The sequence below is a fragment of the Antechinus flavipes genome, chromosome X (genome assembly GCF_016432865.1).
Source record: "Antechinus flavipes isolate AdamAnt ecotype Samford, QLD, Australia chromosome X, AdamAnt_v2, whole genome shotgun sequence".
Lineage (NCBI taxonomy): Eukaryota > Metazoa > Chordata > Mammalia > Dasyuromorphia > Dasyuridae > Antechinus > Antechinus flavipes.
This window is the reverse complement of record NC_067404.1, coordinates 59184394-59206680: the sequence shown is the minus strand read 5'-3', so window position 1 is coordinate 59206680 and position 22287 is coordinate 59184394. Positions and strand designations below refer to the sequence as shown.

General features: G+C 44.5%; 1 protein-coding gene across 1 annotated transcript in view; it reads left to right on the top strand.

Moving 5' to 3' along the window:
- CYSLTR1 (cysteinyl leukotriene receptor 1) overlaps positions 1 to 19828 on the top strand; it is a 29276-nt gene extending 9448 nt beyond the window's left edge. Inside the window, exon 2 of the mRNA XM_051968361.1 lies at positions 18658 to 19828. Within this exon, the coding sequence (XP_051824321.1) occupies positions 18685 to 19704 (1020 nt within the window). The 5' untranslated portion in view covers positions 18658 to 18684 and the 3' untranslated portion in view covers positions 19705 to 19828. The remainder of the gene's footprint in view (positions 1 to 18657) is intronic.
- The last annotated feature ends 2459 nt before the right edge of the window (positions 19829 to 22287 follow it).

Below are 22287 nucleotides of genomic sequence, written 5' to 3'. Positions count from 1 at the left end.
ATTTCAGGGAGATTGTGAAATCAGATAGAAAATTATATTTTTATTTTCACTAACCTATAGCTAATTCTACTGTGTTTTGTTATCTATATTTCCTCACTGAAAGAAATGCTAAATTTCAGTTAGAGGTAGTAGAAATAGAGATTGCATTGCCTAACCAAGTTCGTAGGCTCCCTGAAATCTATCTGCCCACATAAAGAACCTCTGCTTTCTGCCGTTCTCTTGCTACATGATAGTATCTAGTATATCTGCATTGACTCCTACACCCTTCCTTTCTTTTCCACATTCTAGTTGTTTTTTTACTGGGTATAACTTACAGCTTACAGAGCATTTCGTGTTGAGTTTCAAATGACACCAGGTCATCCGTATGGAAATGTACAACAGGAAATGATTGGTCTGGAGCTCAGCAGATGTAAATTTGGAACTGCAGATGTTGATTTGGAGAAGCAGCTACACAGAGACTATAGTTAAAGCCAGAATAGGAGAAAAGATCTCTAAGGGATTGTGGAGAGGGAAAAGTTGAGGTCTAAGAACCCAATATTGGGGTTTCATAAAACTAACTGGAGCAGTAACCCCAGCAAACCTTTTTCAAAATCTGTTGTGGATCTTAAGGCAGGCCAAGAAAAAGTGTCTGGATGGAAAGCAGCGTGTTAGAAATCACCACCATAGTATGCATTTTTATGCCGAACGACTGAACGAATGAAACCGTGTGCCAAACACAGTGCTGTTGCTGGGGACCCAAAAAAAAAAGAAACAAAGACAGTTCTTCCTTTCTAAGAGGGCACATTCTTGGGAGGGCCCCCTTGTTAGTGCAAGGCTGAGTGAGGTCATTGAGGAGTAGATTGGCACGTCCCATCTAGGAAGAGGGGCAGAATTAATTCAAAGTTTACCCTTCCATCCCTGAAGAGAGAGGTAGTCAAGGCCATTGACCATTATCAGTTGGTAAGGAGGCTGTGGAGGAAGTGTAGCCTGAGACGAAGGAGTGAAATGATACATAACGAGAACTTGCTTGAAATTGTGGCCTTTTATAGTTTGCAAAGCATTTTCCTCCCAGTGATCCTGTAAGGTCTGATTGAGCCAGGATTACCAGCTCCCGTTGTTACAAATGTAAAAGCTAATAGGGGTCAGAGATGGAAAGTGTAAAGAACAACAGACGAGGAGGCAGAAGGCAAGAGTTCCAGTCCCAGCTCTACCATTTCCCACCATACTACCTGACTTGAGCAAAGTCACTTCTCCTTGGGCCTGTTTTCCCATCTAACCAGAAGGTGGGTAGTTTCTCAGGGGAAGAGATCATGTTGAATTTGTGGCAATTAAGATGCCTTCCAGCCCTACGATACTCGGCTTCAACTTGACCTCCTCTCACTAGCTCTTTTGGCACCATTCCCATTAACCACAGGTCATCCAGCAGCATTGATTGTGAATGACTAGAGCACCACTCTACCCACTGTAGGGGAGAGATGAGTTGGGGGTGAGAGGGAGGTACAGGTGTGAAAGAGGAGAAAAACCCACAAGAAATTCTCAAGCTGGAAAGAACATAGTCCAAGCTCCTCATCTTATAGATAAAGAATCTGACACTTTTCCAGTGTCGCAAAGCTGGAGAATTACAGAAAGAGGCCTTGAAGCCAGCTGGGTCCTCTGACCGCTAGCCCAGAATAAACCCTTCCTCAAGTAGCATATGGCTTAGATGCAGCTGGTGCCCTTAGTTTCCCCTATTCTAAAGCATAGCTCACTATCAGATTGATTGATGTTTTTTGCTGGGGTGCAAAATGAGTAAGAAAGGATGCCATCCTTGGCCTTCTGGAGCTTGCTAGCTTTCCTGGATTGCAGAGGGTATGTGAATGATCTCGAATCCTCTTGATCAGGATGCTACCTCTGCCAACACAGACCACACTCAGAGATGCAGGAATTTACCCAGAATCACACAGCTAGCATCATAGGCGGAATTTGAACCCACGTTTCTCTGGCTTCAAATCTAGCATTCTAGCCACCATACCACACTGCCTAGAATACACTGATTTATGAATTGCCCAAGGCCTGTTTCTAGAAGACTTTACACACATGATCTTAATTCAACTTCACAGCCCTGGAAAAGTTGCTTTGTACAGGGTCACAAATGAGTGGTAGGGCTCGGCCTCAAATCCTAGTATTTTGGCTTCGAGCCCATTATGCTTTTCACATCTCCACGAGGCCTCTTTGGGTTTCAAAGTTTGGTCATCCAACAATAACCAAAGAAGAAGAGGAAGAAGAAGAAAAGGCAGTCTTATCAAAGGAGCTGCAAATCTCTTTACATAACTTGTTCAGTGAGGTACACTATCTCATACCAGATTAATTAATCTATTGGCTTTTAACTAAAACCTCCTATGTTCAAATGTTTACTGTGGCCAGGAGCCTTGAATGGGAGGAGTCCACAAAGTTAACTGCTAGCTGTTTCTCAGCACAGCATCTCTAGCCTCCATGCGTGCATACAAAGCCGAATCATCCAGGCCAGGAATTCTCTCTCTCTTCATCTCTGCCTTATAGAATTCTTTTCTTCCTTCAAGGACCCAACTCAGCTGCCACCTCCTCCATGAAGCCCTTTCTGCTGACCCCTGTTGATAGGGGTTTTGAGTTTACCTTACCTCTACCTATATCGTCTTGAGTTCACCTTATCTACACATATTGTCTCCTTCCAGTAGAATGTCAGTAACTTGAAGTCTGGGCCTGTTTGGTTCCTTCCTGTCTTTTTCTCCCCAAGCATAGCGCTTTGCTAATAAAAGGCATTTAATAAACATTTGTTGACTTGGTTTCTCCAGTTATTAATTATTTATTAGCTTAGTGATTTGTGCAGGCCTTAGACAATTCATATACTAAGAGCTGGAATGGATACTAGAGGCTCGTTCCAAAGACCTTATTTCCATGCCGTGATTCCGTGCTCATCAAGTGGCCTCTTGGGCCTGTGGTATGACTGGCCCCTCTGGAGCACCAAAATGTTAACATTTCCCTTGAGGTTTCTCCCAACTATTCTCCTTCCCATCATTAGGATAATCCAGAAATCTCATTGTAGGATTGCATTTAGGGCAAGGAGATCCTAGTGTAGGAGTGTTTTTCAGCCTCCTTTTCAAAAAAAGTCAACCATATACCAATTTCAAAAGTCCCAGTGGGGTTGTCCTGCCTCAGGCCTCTCTGCCTGGCGAGTGTGGAATCAGAGCAAGGCGACCTGGCAGGAAGGCTACAAGCCTGGAGTCAGCTGGTCAGGACATCCTCTCCCTAAGATGGTACTAGGGACATGTGGACGTTGTATTTCTCTCAGCCCTTTATTTGACAAATGAGGACAAACTGAAGCCCAGAGAGATCAAGTAATTTACTCGATGTCATCTAGGTGGAGAGCGGCAGCTTCTTTCCATTGGGCCACCCCCCTGACTTGGCTTTCAAAAGACTATTATGGTTTTTTAAAGCAGAAAAACTGGCCTCAAAATAAACTCTATGTTCCCCCTTCTCCACTTAATTTTTTCACTAATTCCTCATAGCTTAAAAACACAGTAAGTTCAGTGTATGTTTTTCACTCATCTCCTTGCTCCTGGTCAGAAATATCCCCTTGTTGTGTCAATATTGACTCTTTCAGACAGACCTTTTGATTCCTTGAACCAACTGATACCCTCTAAATTGGTGAGGCTCTTTTTTCCACCAGAAGAGGGTGTGTTTCATTTGCTTTTCTTCACTAGAGGATCAGCAGTAATGTCAGCTCCCCAAATTTAGACTAATTGGTTACAGATGGATATTCTGAGAAACGTTCAAAAGACACTTTCTCATCCAATCTTATGGGAATAAAATTCCCAAGTCAAAGTGACTTTTTCTAAGAGAGAGCTAAGTCCGAGGGTGCTCGGCTATTCTGCTCACACTCTGTGGCTCCTAAACAAAAGCTACCCTTTCGCCCTAAATTGGGTTCTTGGGGCTGGCTGAGGACCTTGAGGCAGAATAGTTCCATTTAGGGCTTTTCAGAGAATAGAAAAATTAGTGTGCACAATAGTTTAAAAAAAAAAAAGAAGACTGAAAAGTACTAAGATTCTAGGATTTCAATGGCTCAAACTTCAGAATCCTACAGTAGGATGTGCAGTATATTGTAATGATGAAAGGAATAATGGAAGAGAGGAGCCTCAGGGGAGAGATGCTAATGTTTCTGGACTCTAGGGGCACAGTCTCAGAAGTCAGAGCAAGGCAGTTGGGTTCCTTGAGCGCATTCTCGTTTTCTCTAGCCAACCCGGCTGGCGAGGGGTCCAGAGTTAGCTAGTTAGGTGCCATGTCCCTAAGATGACACCGGAGGCCCTCTGACTTTCCTTTTCTCTTAAGTGCCTCCTGCCAACACTCATAGCTGCTCCTTTAGTTCTTCAGAAGCAACGCCCAGTGGGAATAAATCACTTAATCATTATGACAGCAACGACTATTCCCATTTTTCTAGCACTCTAAGGGCATCCAATGCTGCTTCTAACCAAGGACTCTCCAAGGTCTCCTGTATTCTCTGGCTTCTTCCTTTCTCCCAGGCTCACTAACCAAGCTGACACTCCACCATTAATGAAATGTTTCCTGTAGTAAGGCTGACCTATTAATGGACACCTCCAGAGAAAGTAGACCAACAAGGGTGGATTTAGTGCTTACAAAGTGTGGCTCACAGGAGCCCATCAGATAATGAATGCTAAAGCAGAGCCAAGCAGATAAGCATAGCACAGTTGGACAACTGAGCCAGCAGATGAGGAACCAAGGAGACAGAAGGACCAGAGAAGATATTTGGGGTTCTAGCCTTGGATACTAGACTGCCAGCTGCCAGAAATAAGGAAGCTCCAATTTGTAAAGCCAAAATCAATCAACTCAGGGGAAAAAAGGAATCTGGGAGTCTCCGGAAGACAGTTTAATGTCTTTAAAATCTTAGAATGGGGATTCCCCTCAGTGATGCAGACCACAACCTTCTTATCCTGTGTAACTCTTGTCCAAGACCTCCCACAAATTCTCCACGGGAGGTTCCTCTAATTTAGCTCTCAAGACATCACATGCAAGCTTAGCCATTGTTTATTCCTTGTTCTTATAATATAACTTGTCTCTCTTCCCTTTCTCTCTAATGACAGCTTTCACATCCTCCCTTCTGTGACTTCCCTTGTTGCGATGTGTTACAAGCTGCTCGTGCCCATGTGCTTCACTGTTGTCTTCTGAGTGATCTGTACCTACATTACTCGTAGTCTTCAAGCATCATTAGAAAAATATTGATCCTAAAAGAAAGATGAGACTTTGCTTCAGGGACAAGATTGGGGCTCGCCAAAATCACTGTCATTTCCCAAAGGCAGTCTAGCGTGTTTTTGCCCTCCTGTTCCATTCTGGGCCTAGCTTATGTCCAAGTATATGTGTTAAGTAAAGGTACGGGTTGGTAGAGCAACCACAAGGTTGGTTATTCCTAGGCAGAAGATACTTAGGTCAAGTTCTTTTGAATGATTAAGAATCTTTAAGAGATTCCATGATATCCCCATAAATGAGATCATTTCTGTAGAGCCCAAAGCATGTGCCTGACATAGTCACTGATTTATTCTCTTCCCTTCCCCTCACTTCTTGCATTTGATATAATCAACACAAGAATCTCCTCCAATAAGATGTCTCCTTTGCATGTAGACAAATCATCCAAAATCACTTGAAATATAAAACAAAAGAGATGACTTTTTCATTAACTTTCAGATTATTAATATCAACCAAGGCAGAAAACAGGGATATGTGTACTAGCCAAAGGTATTTGCTGCTGTCGTGGAGGATGTTCAGCAAAGAATTCACAGGGAATAAGGAGTCCCTCTAGCTATTAAGAACTCCCACTAGCTTTAGCTTTACAAGAAATTTATGCGTTTGATCTCATTTGATCCTCTTGTAATCCTTTGAAGAAGGTGCTATCGTTATTCCTATTTTACAAGTAAGGAAACTGAGGCTGAGAAGCTAAGTGATTTTCCCAAGATCACATAACCAAGTAACTAAGACAGGATTCAAAACCCAGCGCATCCTGATTTCAAGTCAACATTCTATCCACAGATCATTTTAAATGTCTGACTCTTATTTGGGGAAGTTCAGCCTAAAGGCAGGCCTCTTGGGCTTTCAGCAGTACAAGGCTTCTGTTAGAACCTAAACTCTGTAAAGAAGTAATTTGACTCAATTCTCACTTGCTAATCTAAGAGAAAAGCAGCTTGGGGCAAAATTCAGCCTCATGGTCTAAATAAAGTCTTGGGCTTCGAACGATTTTTTTTCCATCTGGGTAAGCCATAGACCAGAATCTATTGTACCTGCTCTGTCTTTGCCATCAACCCATACTCACCAGAATACATGGGAGAACCTTGAGCAAGTCCCTTAACCCTTCTTGCCTCAGTTTCCTCATCTATAAAATGGAGTTGACCTTAATGCCTTCTAAAGTCTTTTCCAGAGATTAAGACTATAATCATATCATTCCTTGTTTATGGAACTTATATGCCTTTTTAAACAATAGCACTAAAACCCTGTGTCCTTTAGGCCACTTGGGAACCCACATAGACCACCAAGTCAGCCCAGAGCAAGCTTTAGCGAAATCTAATAAACTGATTCCCGTCCAACAGAATACCCAAAGTTCAATGTACTGGTAATTTGGTCGTCATCTGCTTAGAATGCTAGTGAATTCTCAGAAACTCAAGAAGACTGTTGAATATGAGCTGAGAACAGATCAAATGGTCCAAAGATAATCCTCTGAACCGAGGAACAAACTGCAAGTGGGACCAAGGGAGTTCAGCCTCAAGCTTTGGGACATTTTTAGGCCCCAAGCATGACATCTTTAAGACTGGGTTCAATATCTCAAACTTTTTGGAGTCCCATCTCTGAATCTCCTCCCTTAGACTTCCTCATTCCCACTCGTACAAAACTCCCACTGTAATGGGAACCACATGTCTGGGGCAGTGAATCCTGTGGGCAAGGAAAGCATGGAGCTGTAGGATCTAGATCATCTCCAGTCCCGACTCTCTCATTGGACAGTGCAGGAAACTGAGTCCCTGAGGAGTAAAACGATTTAGTCAAACTCACAACGTAACTCCAGGCAACGTAACTTGCAGGCATTGCAAATCCAGAGATCTTTTTGCTACAGAGCACAGCAGCATTTACTGAATGCCAACTGAAACAGATTTCTTTAATGATCTCTTGCTTGCCAAAACTTTTGGCCTCTTGGCAATCCTTATACTTCCCGACCTCTCTGGGTAGCTGTGACACTGCTCATTTGGGGTTCGATGTGTCTGACTGCTCTTTTTCAATCTCCTTTCTTGCTTCTTCATCTATTGTCCGCTAACTATGGATGTCCTTTAAGGCTCTGTCTCCTTTCTGTCTGTACAATTTCACTCGGTGATCTTATATGTGTGCTCACTTATCATCTCTATTCAGAGCTGATTCCCGAATCAGGTCCTCATCTTTCCTCTGACCTCAATCCTGCATTCCCAACTGCCTCTTGGATCTAAAACTCTGTGTCTCCTAGGCACTGCAGAGTCAACATGTCTAAAACAGAACTCATCATCTTTCTGCCAAAACCTTCCCCTCCTCCAACTTCCCTGTTACTGTTAAGGGCACCACCATCTTCACTGTTCTGCAGGTTCCAAATTTTGATGTCATCCTCGACTCCTCAGTCTCATTCACCCTACATGTCCAATTTGTTGTCAGATCCACTCCTTGCGAGTATCTCCTCTCCACTCAAATAGTAGCTATCCTAATTTAGGCTCTCATCATCTCTTAACTGAACTATTGGAATAGCCACCTTATTGCTTTTCCTGCCTCAGGTCTCTCCCTACTCCCCAAAATCCTGTCAGAATGATTTTCCTGAAGTGCAGGTCTGACCATGTCACCCCTTCCCCAAATCAACAAGCTCCTATTGTTCCAATTACTTTCAGGATCACATCGAAATTGTTTGTATTCGGTATATAAAACCCTTCCAAACCTAACTCCTAACTCCTTTTGCAATCTTTTTACCTGTCCACATGTTCTAGGATATGACCACAAAGGCCCTCTTACTTTTCTTTGAACAAGATACTTCATCTCCTGATGCCTTGCTTTTTTGGCTCCCCAATAACTGGAATGTTCTCCCTCCACACTTCTGTCTCCTGGCTTCCTTTGAGACTCAGCTTCCCAGTCTCCCAGTTGCTGGTGTCTTCCTCTTTGAGGTAACCATCCATCTTTCCTGTCCAGAGTTGTTTGTGTGTTGTCTTTCCTATTAGAGCTTTCCTCGAGAGCAGGGACTGTTTTTGCTCTTCTTTGGAACCCCGGAGCTGAGCACAGCGCCTGTCTCCTAGTACTTTATAAATGCTTGTTGACCAGCTGACTGAGATATTCACTCTTCATCTCCAACTTCATCCCAGCCCACTCCAGAAACAGTTCAGAATCCCACTGGAAGCTGTAGCATCGGGCCCCTTCCAACTCTAGACCAAGGATCCTCTGGTCACTTACCCTTCTGTCCATTCAAAGTTGGAGCAGAGTGTGGCGGGGCAGTCCCTTTGCTACTGAAACTTGGGAATCTAATGACTTATGCTCCTTAGGTAGACATTGTAGGTGAATCCTAAAGTTTTATAACTTTTCTTTCTCATGTCATCTCATGCCGTCGGAGAAAGGAAGGCAATATCATCTGCATTTACTTGATGTGGAAAACTGTACCAACCCTGAAGTTCTTTTTCTTAATACATAAGCAACCCAGCTTTGATTAATGATCTCCATGTTAGAAAGGAACTTAGTAAATATTCAACAGATTTTTCCTGAGAATCTCCTGTGTACAAAAGTCCCTCAATGTCAAGTGTTCTAGGTTCAGGGGTGTACCGGAGCCAAGTTTAAACCAGCCGGGGGAGAGCCAGTTATTCAGGTGTCAGTGTGAATGTTTACACTCAAATGCTCCAGAGCAGGACTGGATTATTTTACTGATTTCTATAGTGCTAGAGATTCAGCTTAAAAGTGTATCCTGCAGAGCATTTTTTCAGCGAGCCGGTTGTTAAACATTTACTGACATACCCTGGAACACCAAGCTATGTAAGATCTGGTGATTTGGGCTCAGACAATACGTATGAATTTGTGAGATAACAGCCCCAGAAGCCCATCTTCATCCCATTGCACAAGGATATGGATGCTAAAGGTCACAGAGTAGAACAAACAGGCACGAGGAAGAAAATCCAGGAGGCCATTGGAGGCCTTCCTGCTGCCTCCAAACAGATGATGGGGTACCCCAAGTCCTTGTCAAGTTTTTGCTCTCTATGATGCCTGCCTCGACAGTTCTCTCAAGTCTCTCAGTTCCAGCCCTCACCCTCATGCTGAAAATTCTTGTCCCTGTCTCCAAATCTGATTTCTTTCCTAAGCTGCCACTCATCCATGCCTTGTTAGCTGTTTCCTAGAGGGCTCACCAGTTTCTCACCCTCAACAGGGCAGGAAACTGAGCTCATTATTTACCTTCACCAGACCTCTTCCTCCTCCTCACTTCTTTCTACTAATAGCCCCCTATCCTCTCAGTCATCTGAGTACAAAGCTTGAACCTCACACCCTACCTGTAAGTCAGAGTCCTGTCATTTCTACTTGTAAAAAAGCTGAGGTCCTTCCAGTACTGGATCTCTAAACCACGATTTTGTACATCTTCCCCCTCTCTGCAATAATCTAGTTATCTAGCTCAAGACTTTATTGTGTGTCACCGAAACTATTACGGCAGCCTTCTTCCCAGACTCCTTGCCTCCAATCTGCTCTATACTCAGCTGACAAACGAATCTTTCTACTGTGCAGTTCTCATCATATCTGTTTAAAACCCTTCCATAGCTCCTCATTGCCTAATGAAATCAAAACATTTTTTCCTGGTGTTCATGCCTCTTCACAATTTGATTGAAACGTGACTTTACGGTGCTCTCTTTTAGTACTCGTCTCCAAATGGGGGGCTCCTAGCTGTTTCCCTCAAAAATGCCCTTGCACTTCTCTCCCCTCCCAACTTTGCTCATGACTGCTCTTTCTATTCTATTTGGAATGCCCTTTCACTCTACCCCAAAGCTGCCTTTCCAATTCCTAGCCACCCTTCGAGACCTATCTGAAATGCTAACTCCTCCATGAAGCTTTCCATGCTTTCTTGAAATGGAAGTCCACCTTTTTTTAATTACTAGCACAGACTTTACCTCACTTAACTAGTTCTTCAAACATGGGACTAGACCCAGGGTCACCAGTCTCCGAATTCAGGGTGTCTTCCACCAGCACAGAGGCTGCTTCTGTGAACTGTTGAATTCTTGTTCTTTTGAACTTCAAAAATAGAAAGTGATGAAAACTATAACCAAACACTTTGGACAGTTAAGGGAAATTTCTTGGTGTAGTGACAGAAGGTCCAAGGACTGAAGGCTGTATGTGCACAGGGCCAGACATCTGGATGGAAACTCAAACAATCAATTGCTGAAAAGTCATCAGTCTCAGCTTGTTTTCTAATCACCATTTCCAGCTTCCTTCTGGGGGTGGGAAAATGGAAGGGGTGGGGGAAGAGTAATAGGACAAGAATCCTATTGGGGAGCCCTAAATATGGTAGTGGATCGTTGATCTCCACATCACCCTCCTTCTGGGTCTGTATTTAGGCCTGCCAAGCTCCCATAACCTCCCCCAGAGGAGTTTAAGCAAACTCACTTCCTTTTAAATTGTATGATTTCGGCTTGAGTCGCCTTGGTTCGCGTGCCAGCCCACGAGCACCGGACCACGAGCACTGGACCACGAGCACCGGACCACGGGCAGAACACAATTGAGAAAGGAAAACGGGTGGCCCAAGAAGCGATCCCTCCACTTTGCGGACAAACGTTTTTTTTTTTTTAACCTCGGAAAGCCCTTCTCTTTCCTCTTTTGCTCATTGTCTGAGGGAAAATGAATTCCCAGAGCCTGCTTGGAGTCTAGTGGAAAAAGTCGTGGTGTGGTGTGTGGAAGGTCCTGGGTAAGTCTGTTAAATTCTCTGAACCTCAGCTCCCTTAGCCATAATAATGCTTGTACTCCTTAATTCTCAGGAGCCATGTGAGGAAAGAACTTTTTTAAACCTTAAGGGATGGCGAGTTCTTAGTCATTTTCTTGTTTCTTTACCATTACCGATCTGTGGTTGTACTTCTCTGATAAAGGGAGATTGCAGAGGCTTGCCAGTGAAGGCTAGGAGGCCATCAATAGTGTATGGGCCTTCCGGCTTCTCCATTTCTACCCAAATCCCCAAATTAAGTGACTGTGATAGATAAACATCTGAGCCCAAACGTGAAGCAGCCTGTGGTGGGAAGGAAAGCTTTTTTCAGGGAGCCGGGAGGCCACCCTCTGGACCTTCCTAGAGGAACTGTGATCTCGAAACTAAATACTGCTTTCTCTAATAGCTGGTACCAAAGGTTGTTCATCTGCCAATATAGTCTATGTTCTGACCTTGAGGCTAAAACCCCACAAAGAGGAATTCATGGCTCACTGAGTTCAGACAGTGTTTTTCCCTTGACCCAGTTACACGGGGTCTTTCCCGGATCGTCCCCCTCCCACCGATTCCTTTGGGCAACAAACGGGTCACAGCATTAGTTGTTGCTCCTGGGCTGTGCCCGTACCCTTCACATTGGTTTTCGCTTTTGCACTTGGCATAGTTGAGAGGGGAACATTAGAAGATAATCCACTGTGTAGAGATTTGTAGTTTGTCAAGTCCACAAAGAACACCTTCCCCAGCTCCGTCATTTTAGGGGCGAGGATTTTGTGTGATTCCTGAGGGACTTGTTCTAAGTCATTGCACGTCACAGGAGGGGGGCTGAGACTGCAGTCCAGACTGGGGCCCCTTTCCTCACAGTCTCCCCCTCAGCTTTCTCATCTTTCTAGGTTCCTAATTTCATTCCATTTCAAATGACTCACTTCAAAATTTCCCAGATGCTTGTTCCTTCTCTTTTTTTTCCCACTGGAGTGCCATGAGATAGATTTTGAGAGAGACGTTGGGGTGGAAGTGGGTGGTGAAAGTGAAGTGAGGCTAGGCTGATACTGGCCCACTCAGAGGGCTGTGAATCTCAGCTTCCTCACATATAAGGCAGAGAGATGATATTCCCATAGCACTTGACAGGATCATAGATTTGAAGCTGGAACAGATCTGAAAGGTTACCGAGTCCCATCAATATACATAAAGAACTCAGAAGCCCTAACCCTGTGACTTTCATAAAAAATGGGAGCTGTTATCATTATCATCCCTGGGAAAGATGGCTTTTCCTAACTATAAAAAGAGAGACAGCATGATGGAGTATCTAGAGGACAGACATGGAAGAAGCCTTGGACTCCAACACCCTAGCCAAGTCCCTTACTCTGTCAGGGCCCTAGGCAGTTCTCTAGGCCTGGAAGCTGATCGGCTGTGTTAAGAATCGTACCCAAAGTAATCACACTTGGAAAAGCTCCTCATTTTCTCTGGTGTCTGTCCTCCAGAGAGCTGAAAACTTCAGATACTTGGAAAGTTGAACGTGAAGCAAACAATAAGGAAGATAGCATAAAGTATGCTGAGATGCGGAGGTTCTCTGGGCTATAAGTACACCATAGGCTTGAGATGGAAGTGGGGGTGAAGGATGGGGACTGGACTAAGAACTGCCAGTAGATCCAGGTTCAAATGTTACCTCTTACACTAACTAATGGTGTGACTACAGGAGCAAGTAATTTGTCATTTAACCTCTCCAATTTTCAGTTTTCCCCATTTATAAAATGAGAACAATCACTGTAAGTATAATAATAAATGCAACCCGATGGGGTTGTTGTAAGGGCTCAATGGTGCAGCCAAAGAATCCTAGGCTCCAGAGCTGGAAAGGACCTTAGCGATCATCAAAAGAGTAGATTCGGACTCCTTTAGTTCGTAGAGGAAATTGGAGTCCCAAGATGACGTAGCTAAGAAGTGACAGACAGCTGTCAAATCCTGGCTGCCACAAAAAAAAAGATCTGAGGGTTACAAAGGAGGAAAGGCCTGAAGTAACCCTCTGGTGTCACACAGCTCATTCTAGAAAAATAATCCTAGGTGGTACAGTGGCTAGAGAACCAGTCTTGCAGTCAGGAGGACATGAGTTCAAATCTGGCCTCAGACACTTAACACTAAGTTAAGTGCACTGTTAACTTGATGTTAACATCCTAGCTGTGACCCTGGGCAAGTCACTTAAAAAAAAAAGAAAAGAAAAAGAATCCTTGCTGCACTGTGCCCGATAGATGGCCAGCCATGGGCCACTTGAAAGAACCCCTGTGAGAGGAGCTCACTGCGGCCCCAGATGATCCATCCTACTCAGGGACGGCTCCAATTGTTATGAGTTTGGCCTGGTTTTGTTTTTTTTTTTCCGGCACAACATCAAGCCTAAATCTGCCCTTTCCGTACCATCTCTCCATCGTGCCTCACTTTGCCCCCCAGGGCCAAACGATAAGACTGATGATTCCTTTGTCATAGGATAGAGACTTTGGAACATTGGAAGATAGCTCCCATTGGGAAGGTCTTTTGGCGGGCTCAGCTCTCCCAGGTTGCTTCAACAGATCCTCAAATGGCCCTTCACTACCCCGGTCACCCTCCCAGAGAAGCTGTGTTCAGGCCGGGGCAGCGGAGAGGCCGTCCACGGCCTCTGTGGGCCTCTCTCGTTGTAGCCCAAGAATCCCACAGCTGAAATCTCATTTTAAGAAAGACTTCAGTGAGCTGAGGAACATCTTGGACAACCAGGAGAGTGATGGGCCTTACGTCCCCATGGGACGAGGACTGTTGAAGGAAGAGGAGATTTAGCCGGCAAAAGGGCAGGCTAGGAGGGACGTAATTGCTCTCTTCTAGTAGTGGAGGGGCTGGCATGGGGCAGAGGGGCTGGGGCGCTGCACTCCACTTGGTCTCCTCCCCAGTGGGAGCTGGCTCCCAGTGCGGTGGGCTCCAGGTTCTCCCAGCAGCTCCGGGAGCTTTTGATTGAGTAATTAGGCTGCTTCTTTATCCAAGTCCCTAACAAGCATTTTGGCTGCCTCTGGCCCAAAGTTCTGTGCACAGTTCAAAAAGACACTTGAAGAAAACCTCCCTGGGGATTTTCGAATGATCAGTGAGACGGTCCAGTTCGGCTAATGCTGTAACACCTTTCCATTGAGGGTCTTCACTCAGATACGCAGCACAGGGGGGAAACCCACCTCAATAGCGCCATCTAGTGAGGAAACGCCCAGTGAGGAACTAGGGTGATGCTGTTTCAACGGTGGGGCCTTGAATACAGTCAGCTTTCTATCAACTTTGCAAATGATGAGGGAATAAGGGAGAGTGACTGGTCCCCCTGAAGCCTTCCATCTTGCCATAGCTGGCCCTACGGCCCGGAAACGCAAGAGAGCAAACATGTCAGGGAACTGGGAAACAACCAGGAACTGGCGGCTGGAGCTGGGGAAAGGCAACAACAGCCCCAGTATCTACAGAGCCTACTGGGTTGCAGTGGATTTCTGCACGTGCACTTTCAGTTCATCCTCGCCACCACAATCCGGTGGCAAGGATCGTTAGGCCCGTTTTAGAGGGATTCCCTCCTAGAAATTCCCATCTTAGAAATGTGGAATGACTTGAGCAGGAGCATTCAATTAGTGAATGTGTCCAGGGCGGGATTCCCACTCAGCTCTCTCCAGATGCCAAGACCAGAGCTTTTTGGTTTTGACTACAGTTTTCTACGTAGAAGGCATCTTAAACGCTCTCCCCTGATGATCCCTTTTCAATCATTTGTCTCATACTAGTGGCTACTGAAGAATGAAAGATCATTTAGCCATAAAAGTAAAGTTCCTGGGAGAGCAGACAGAACTGATTTCCAGACAGCAAATTAGGGCAAAGTCCCTAAGAGTTACAGGGCGTGTGACCAGGATGTCTGTCTGGTCAAGGCCAATAATGTTAAAGGTCAAGGCCTTCTTTCTCGGATCTAAACATCCCAACCGGCATCACATTGGAGCCTCTCTTCCGGCATGGAACTGGCCTCCCTTGCTCTGGGGAGAGTGATGAGGCAGCCATTGAGATTAGGATTGTGGGATTGACTCATGGCTGATCTTGTGCCTGAGTCAGACCCTTGGAGAAGCCTCTACGAATCAGAGCAGACAAAGCTGAGAAAGCCCCAGACAGCAGTCTGGAGTGGCAATGAGGGTCCTGAACAAAACTGGGTTCCTAAAATCAGATCCCTCTGTAGTGCTGCAGACATCTAACACTGAGCAGTAGTTGGAGTCTGGAGCAACTTGACCCCTCATCTTCCAGTGAGCCCCCACCTTCCCAGGTGCCTCTTTGATCACCTTGTCTTGTCCGTGGAAGCACACTGCTAGCAGAGGGCCCAGTCCTGCTTTGTTTTTCCTTGTAGTGGCTCTGTCTCTTACTGCTCTGCTCCTAGGCTCAGGCAAAGTCTGCTCTTCATGGCCGCTGGAGCTCCCTTCCTTTTCTCCAGTGGCTTTAGTACTTGAATTCTCCCATACTTCTCTCTTGCCATATCTTTGACTGTGGTGTCCTCACAGGCTTCCCCTCTGAAGAGCTTGAGTCTGTGCCTCTGAGTCCCCGGAGCTCAGCTTTCCTAGTGGATCCCAAGGCCCGGTTTGGGCAGATTCAATTATCACCCTCAGTATCTGAGGACCTGGGAAGAAATGGGATCACAACCCATCCAGGAGGCATCAGATGTCAGAACAAAGTCTCCAACGTGGGGTAAATGAGGATGTTTACACCTTCTTTCACTGGGATACCTGACCAGTGGTATTGCTTTTTTCCTTGTGCCTTGCTGGTCTTCATCAGGCATCCTGCAGAGGACCACAGGGCTTAGAGGAAGAAAAAAATCAGTCTTAGAAGTCGCCTGATCCAATGCCCTTCCTTTACTACTGAGAAAATGAAGAACCAGTGATTTGCTCGAAGTAGTGTAGCTCATAATAAATAGGCGATCTTAGCAATTACATTCTGCTGGTGGTCTTCTTCTACACCCACCCGTCCCACCTCAACTCGCCACCAGCCCTGGAAGAGGGCAGACCTGGATTCAAATCCTGACTCCACCACTTGGGTCATGCTTGACCTTGGACCAGTCACTTTAACTCTACAAGCAAACCTTAGATTTCTTAACTAGAAAGTGAGGGGTTGGACTAATGATAGGTTCCATGGATACAGCTTTCGTGCCAGCCTGACAGAATGGTAGAGGGGCAAAGAGACTAACAAATGGAACTTTATTAAGCTGCAGAACAGGGCAGAGGGCAGAGTTGTAGTAGAACAGGCACTGTGGGACCAGTACTAGAACAAAAAGGCAGCCCCCAGGTCTGAGAACAACTGAGCCCAGTTATGCTCCGAGAAACAGGCTGTTCTGAAATGGGATGAGATGGAGAGACCCCCATTCCATTAGCCATAGGGCAACCACTGGTCATCCAGGAAGACCAGAGGCCCACAGCCACAGGAACCCTCCCAGTCCCTGGCCCTATAGCTGAAAGCTAAAAGGAACCTGATTCAAATCCTTAGTGCTACCTGCTAGCCAGGGGACTGTGACCTCGGTTTCTCTGGACTGCAATTATCTCATCAGAAGGATGCAAGGCCCCTTCCATTTCTAACATTCTGCAGGCCCTGAGTGGGGCTCTTGGAGCCCCATTCAGTCCTGGGCCTGTTTGCCTATTTGCTCTGGGAACCTGATGCCCACCAGGGGGCGGATTGTCAATGCTGAATGCTGGCTTTCTCTAAGGACGAGCCAGGAGCAGCAGACTGACCCTGTCATGGAGAAAGCCTCTGAAAAACAAACCAGAGTGCACTCTCTTTCTTTCTCTCTCTTTCTCTCTCTCTCTTTCTCTCTCTCTCTTTCTCTCTCTCTCTCTCTTTCTCTCTCTCTCTCTCTCTCTCTCTCTCTCTGTCTCTGTCTTTCTGTATGTGTGTCTCTGTCTATGTGTGGCTCTCTGTCTCTCTCTCTTTGTCTCTGTCTCTCTGTCTCTCCCTCTACCTACCCTTCCTTCCCTCCCCTTTTCTCCGTTCCCCGTCTCTCTCTGTCTTCCTGTGTGTGTCTCTCTCCCTCTCCCTCCTTCATTCCTTTCATCTCTCTCTCCATTTCTTTCTCTGTCTTTCTCTTTCTCTCTTCCCCTCATCTTTCTTCCTCTCCCTTCCTATCTCTCCCTCTCTCCATGTGTGTATATTCATGAAAGAAAGTTAATGGTAAATTTCTTTTTGTCTAATGCCCACCCCACTTCCAGTTTATAAGCTATTACCAGTTTGCTTTTTGGAGCATCTGTGGGATTCTTGAGAGCTATCTTTACCTCTTCTGCCCAAGAGCAGTTGTTTCTCCTCTTTCCCTCCTTTCCACCTACTTGATGATAATCAGAAAGAAGAGTATTTAGTAAAATGTTTGCGTGCTGTACCTCTCCCAACATGGGTGTTGTCCGATGGGGCAAACGCTGAGTGGGTGCAGCCCCCTTACGTAATCATTGAATAAGAATGTCAGCAAAAGTCTATCGAGCCCCTACTATGAGCAAAACTCTGAGCCAGGCCCTGGGATATGAAGGAGGCTACAGAGAAGAAGGTGTGGACCCTGCTCCTGTGCTGCGTGGCGTACCGACAGTACGAGAGCAAAATTAGCCCAAGGATGATCCCCCAAGGTAGAATGTGTTAGGTGCGGCAAGAAAGGGAGAAAAAAGGGCAGCAGGAGTCGGGAGGAAGACAATACTTTTGGCCAGGCCCATTAGGGCAAGCGCATGGACAGAGTGCCATTTATCCTTGAAGATGAGGAAAACGTTGATAAGCAGAGATAAGGGCAAGAGAATCCCAGCAGAAAAAGAGCACGAGCCAAAACATTGAGGTAGGCCAGGCTTCCGGTGGAGCAGAATGTGGAAGGCTTTCAGTGCCTACCTGCCTGAGGATTTGGGATCTGATTCAGTCAGTATGGGGGACGGCCGGGGGAGAGAGACTCAAGGCTGCTGTTTGGGTTTTCTTTCGGGAGCCGGGGAACACTGTAGTCTGAGTCTTGAATTAGGAAAATTAATCTGGCAGCATATTGGTATGGATTGGAGAAGAGGGCTGTTAGAGGCTAGGGGACTAGTTAGGAGGTCTGAGGACCTAACAAACAGTGGGAAGCGAGCAGATCCAGGATTACTGAGTAACTTGTTATACATGGGATGCAAGGAAGAAGATGTCTAAAAAGATGCCAAAGTGTGTAGTCTGAGAACCCAGGAGTCCAGGAGGTCTTTCCATTAACAGAGGCAGGGAAGTTCAGGAGGAAAAGCAGGAGTCAAGGGGAAAATGGGATTTCAGTTTGGGATGTTTGGAGTTGGAAGTATGGTGAGATTTCCAGACGGAGAGAGATATTCAGTGGATTGTTAGGAATTCCATTCTGTGTTGTCAATTTTAAAATCAGAGAGTTAAACCTTTAACGTATATGTCTCTCTCAGAAAAAAAACAAAACAAAAAAAAAACTTACCAGACAAACACTGACTTGAACTTTCTCTTCTATCAAATGAGAGTTGGGCTAGGTGACCTCAAAGGTCCTTCCAGCTCTCATCTTCTGGGATTCTAAATTAAGCTCCTTTTTCCTTGCATGTGGCCCTTGCTCGATTTTTTTTTTCCCCTGTGAGTGAAGTATCCCTCGGTCGGAAAAAAAGACTCCCTATCCTGGCTTTAACATGATACATGATGAAGTTATGAAGTGGAACATGAGAACTTCCTGTAATTGATGGCCTCATAAAAATGGACATGATGGTTTCATCTTTATATGCTAGGTGCCAAGCGGACATTCCCAGAGAACCATGAACGGTGTAGGAAATATGACAAGACCTGAGGTCAACATCAGCTGCCTCTCCACTATCGATGACTTCCGCAACCAAGTATACTCCACCGTGTACTCAATGGTCTCTGTCATCGGCTTCTTCGGCAACGGCTTTGTGCTTTATGTACTCATCAGGACGTACCACGAGAAATCAGCCTTCCAAGTATACATGGTGAACCTAGCCGTGGCCGATCTGCTCTGTGTGTGTACGCTGCCTTTTCGGGTAGTTTATTACGTCCAACGAGGTATCTGGTCTTTAGGGGACTTCTTGTGTCGACTCAGTACCTATGCTTTGTATGTCAACCTCTATTGTAGCATCTTCTTTATGACCGCCATGAGCTTTTTCCGTTGTGTGGCCATAGTATTCCCAGTCCAAAACATCAATCTGGTGACCCAGAGAAAAGCCAGGGTCGTGAGTGCGGCCATTTGGATTTTTGTTATCCTGACCAGTTCGCCCTTTTTTCTGATGAGCAAAACCTATAAAGATGGGAATATCACCAAGTGCTTTGAGCCCCCCCAGGACCCAAAAAGTAAGAAAACGGTGATGGCCTTACACTATGTCTCATTATTCTTTGGCTTCATCATTCCATTTGTTACCATAATTGTCTGTTACACGATGATCATCTTGACCTTATTAAAGAATTCAATGAAGAAAAATCTGCCAAGTCGTAAAAAGGCGGTAGGAATGATCATTGTTGTAACAGCTGCCTTCCTGATCAGTTTCATGCCTTATCACATTCAACGCACGATCCACCTTCACTTTTTGAACAGTGAAAATAGAACCTGTGAGTCTCTCCTGGCCATGCAGAAGTCGGTGGTCATAACCTTATCTCTGGCAGCATCAAATTGCTGTTTTGACCCACTCCTCTATTTCTTTTCAGGGGGTAATTTCAGGCAAAGGCTGTCCACTTTTAGAAAGCATTCTCTTTCTAGCATGACCTATGTACCCAAAAAAAAGATCTCCTTCCAAGAAAAGGTGGATGACTTGAGCAAAGAGTAGGGTCATCCTGCCAAGTGAAATCTCTCTTATGTCAAGGAGAAAAGTTAACCAAATAGTTACTTGCTATAATCAGATAGATAGATAGATAGATGTGTGTGTGTATATATATATATATAAATACATACATACATATATATACATATATATATAAATATTTAAATGTCACAAAATATAAACAGCCTGCATTTGGATATCTTCGCCTGCAAAATTTGCTTAATTTCTACATCTATGTTGTCAGGCCTGAAGTACCAAAATTAAGCTCACAACCAAAAACCACATTCTATATAGTATGGTTACCTTCTATACCTGGACTTTACAAATGAGTCTTAGTCTAAAAAGTATAATAAACAATTCCACTTCAGTGATGGCCTAGCATAAGGCAGTGATTTGACTTTCCCTAATGTTCATCTTTGCAAACCTAGCAGAAAGGACCTCGTGAACATTTTTTTTCAGTGCTAAGAGCACTTTCAGGGGACATTGAGCGGCGCACAGAATTCCTCCATGGCACAAAGAAGCAATGTGCCAAGAGCCAGAGTTGTGTAAGATACGTGGCCCCTTACAGGGAGACAGTTACAGCCTGAGGAAGATCTCTTGGTCAAATCGCAAATCTCATTTGGGCAAAGTATATTCTACTCCCTTTTCTCTATCTCTCTGCACCATCCTTGGCATAATGAAATGTTAGTGGAGTTTCTTTTTGCAAAGAATAAGGCCATCCATAGTTAATAATGGATGGACAGAGAAGAATCAAGACTGATTTGCTGAGGAATAGATTTTGTGATAGCTGTATGTGCTTTATTACTGAGATTAAAATTTAATACTAGACATTTTCAAAGAAAATTTTGATCTTTTTGTTCATTTTGTTTTTAATTGTATATAAATAAGTGTATAAATATATATATGTCAGTGTGTATGTACTCATGGGAGAGAATATGTTCTATTAAATACATTTGGGTGAAAAGCCACTATAAGCTATAATATTGTTTTGTATATTTTCCTTTTTAGTAGCATGTTGACAGGAATATTAAGGAAATGTTTACATTGGTTTTTATGTTACAGTAAAAACTTTGTACTTAAAAAAAATAGCTCGGTCATGTGTGAAAAATATAATCCTTATGGGTCAACTCATGCTAAAATTTTGTCTGTTCCTCCATTCTGCGATTCAAAAAAAAATCCTGTCACGTGACCCTTCCCCCAAAAGTGAACTGATAACAGTGGGAAACGTTATGAAAGAAGTTCTAACTACGTACACTGAATGCATTTATTTCAGTGTCATTTCCAATGGTACAATACCCTGAAAAGCCTACCGGACAAGCTCTGGGGTCCCTTCAAGGCACTAAGGTTCCTTCCTCCCTTGATTGTCTAGGGCCTAAGTTCCCTCCTATCTCAGACATTCATTGTTCTCAGGTCCCTGTTAGGGGTGACATTCCACATTTTGACTGACATTGTGCTATCTCTTCCAGGTTTGAAATTATTTGTCTGAAATCCATCTCATCTCTGACATTCTATCCTAAAACCCTTTCTAGCTGACACTCTATGTGCTACGGTCCTTGCCACTCTGCTATTCTATGTTCTAAGGTTGCCAGCCATTCTGACAATCTCTTCTGTGGTTCCTCCCAGAGCTGGCGTTCTGTTTCCTAAAGTCTCTTTTAGTTCTGATTTTCTCTGTCCTAAGATCCCTTTCGGTTTTATTATTGTATGTACTCACATCATCTCTAGCTTTGACATTTGCTGGGACATTTCCTTGCCATCCTAATAGTCTGTGTCCTAAAGTCTCATCCAGCTCTGACAATCTATGTTCTAAAGGGTATCGCAGCTCTAACATTTGATGTCAGGCTAAGTTCTAAGTTAGAGAAATAATCAAAGCTGCCCCCAATTTATTGCCGCTTAGCATTAGTCAAGTAGAAATCGTATTGCCCAGACCTTCAGCATACCATCAAGCCAACTGTAGCATTTCGCAGAGTTGCCAAGGACCTAGGAGGTCACAGTCCGACCTCCTGACCTGTCACAATATGCGTGGATCCCCAGTGATGGCGCAGAAAATTGCCAAGCAGTAAGGCTGAGGAATGGGAGTAACAAGTTGATCTGATATTCTAGTAATCAGGAATTCACATATTTCACACATAGATTCCCAATTTTCAGAGATGAGCTGTAATAGACGTCACATAAAGACTAATTAGGCTTATCCTCTTGCTGGGATGATTCAGGAGATCCTTCAGGATTTTACAGGCTCTGAAATCGAGCTTGATATGATGATTAATTACTTCTGTTTCTATGGTGATTTAAGATCTACAATGTGCCTTTCTCCATAATGACCTTATGAGCTATGTAAGCCAAGTATTTTTATCCTCATTGTATATAAAAGAGCAAAATGAGTCTCACAGAAATCACGACTTGCCCTGAATTCCACAGTAGCTATCAGAAACCAAGATTGAAACAAAGTCTCCTCGCTGTAAGCCTAGTGGTCATTACAATATAACATACTGCCTAAAGGTAGGGAATTGCTGCTTGGAGAATGTGAGCCCAAAGAGCCTTCCATACTCCAGCTCATCCAATCTGCCTTAGTACCACTGCCAGCACAAATCC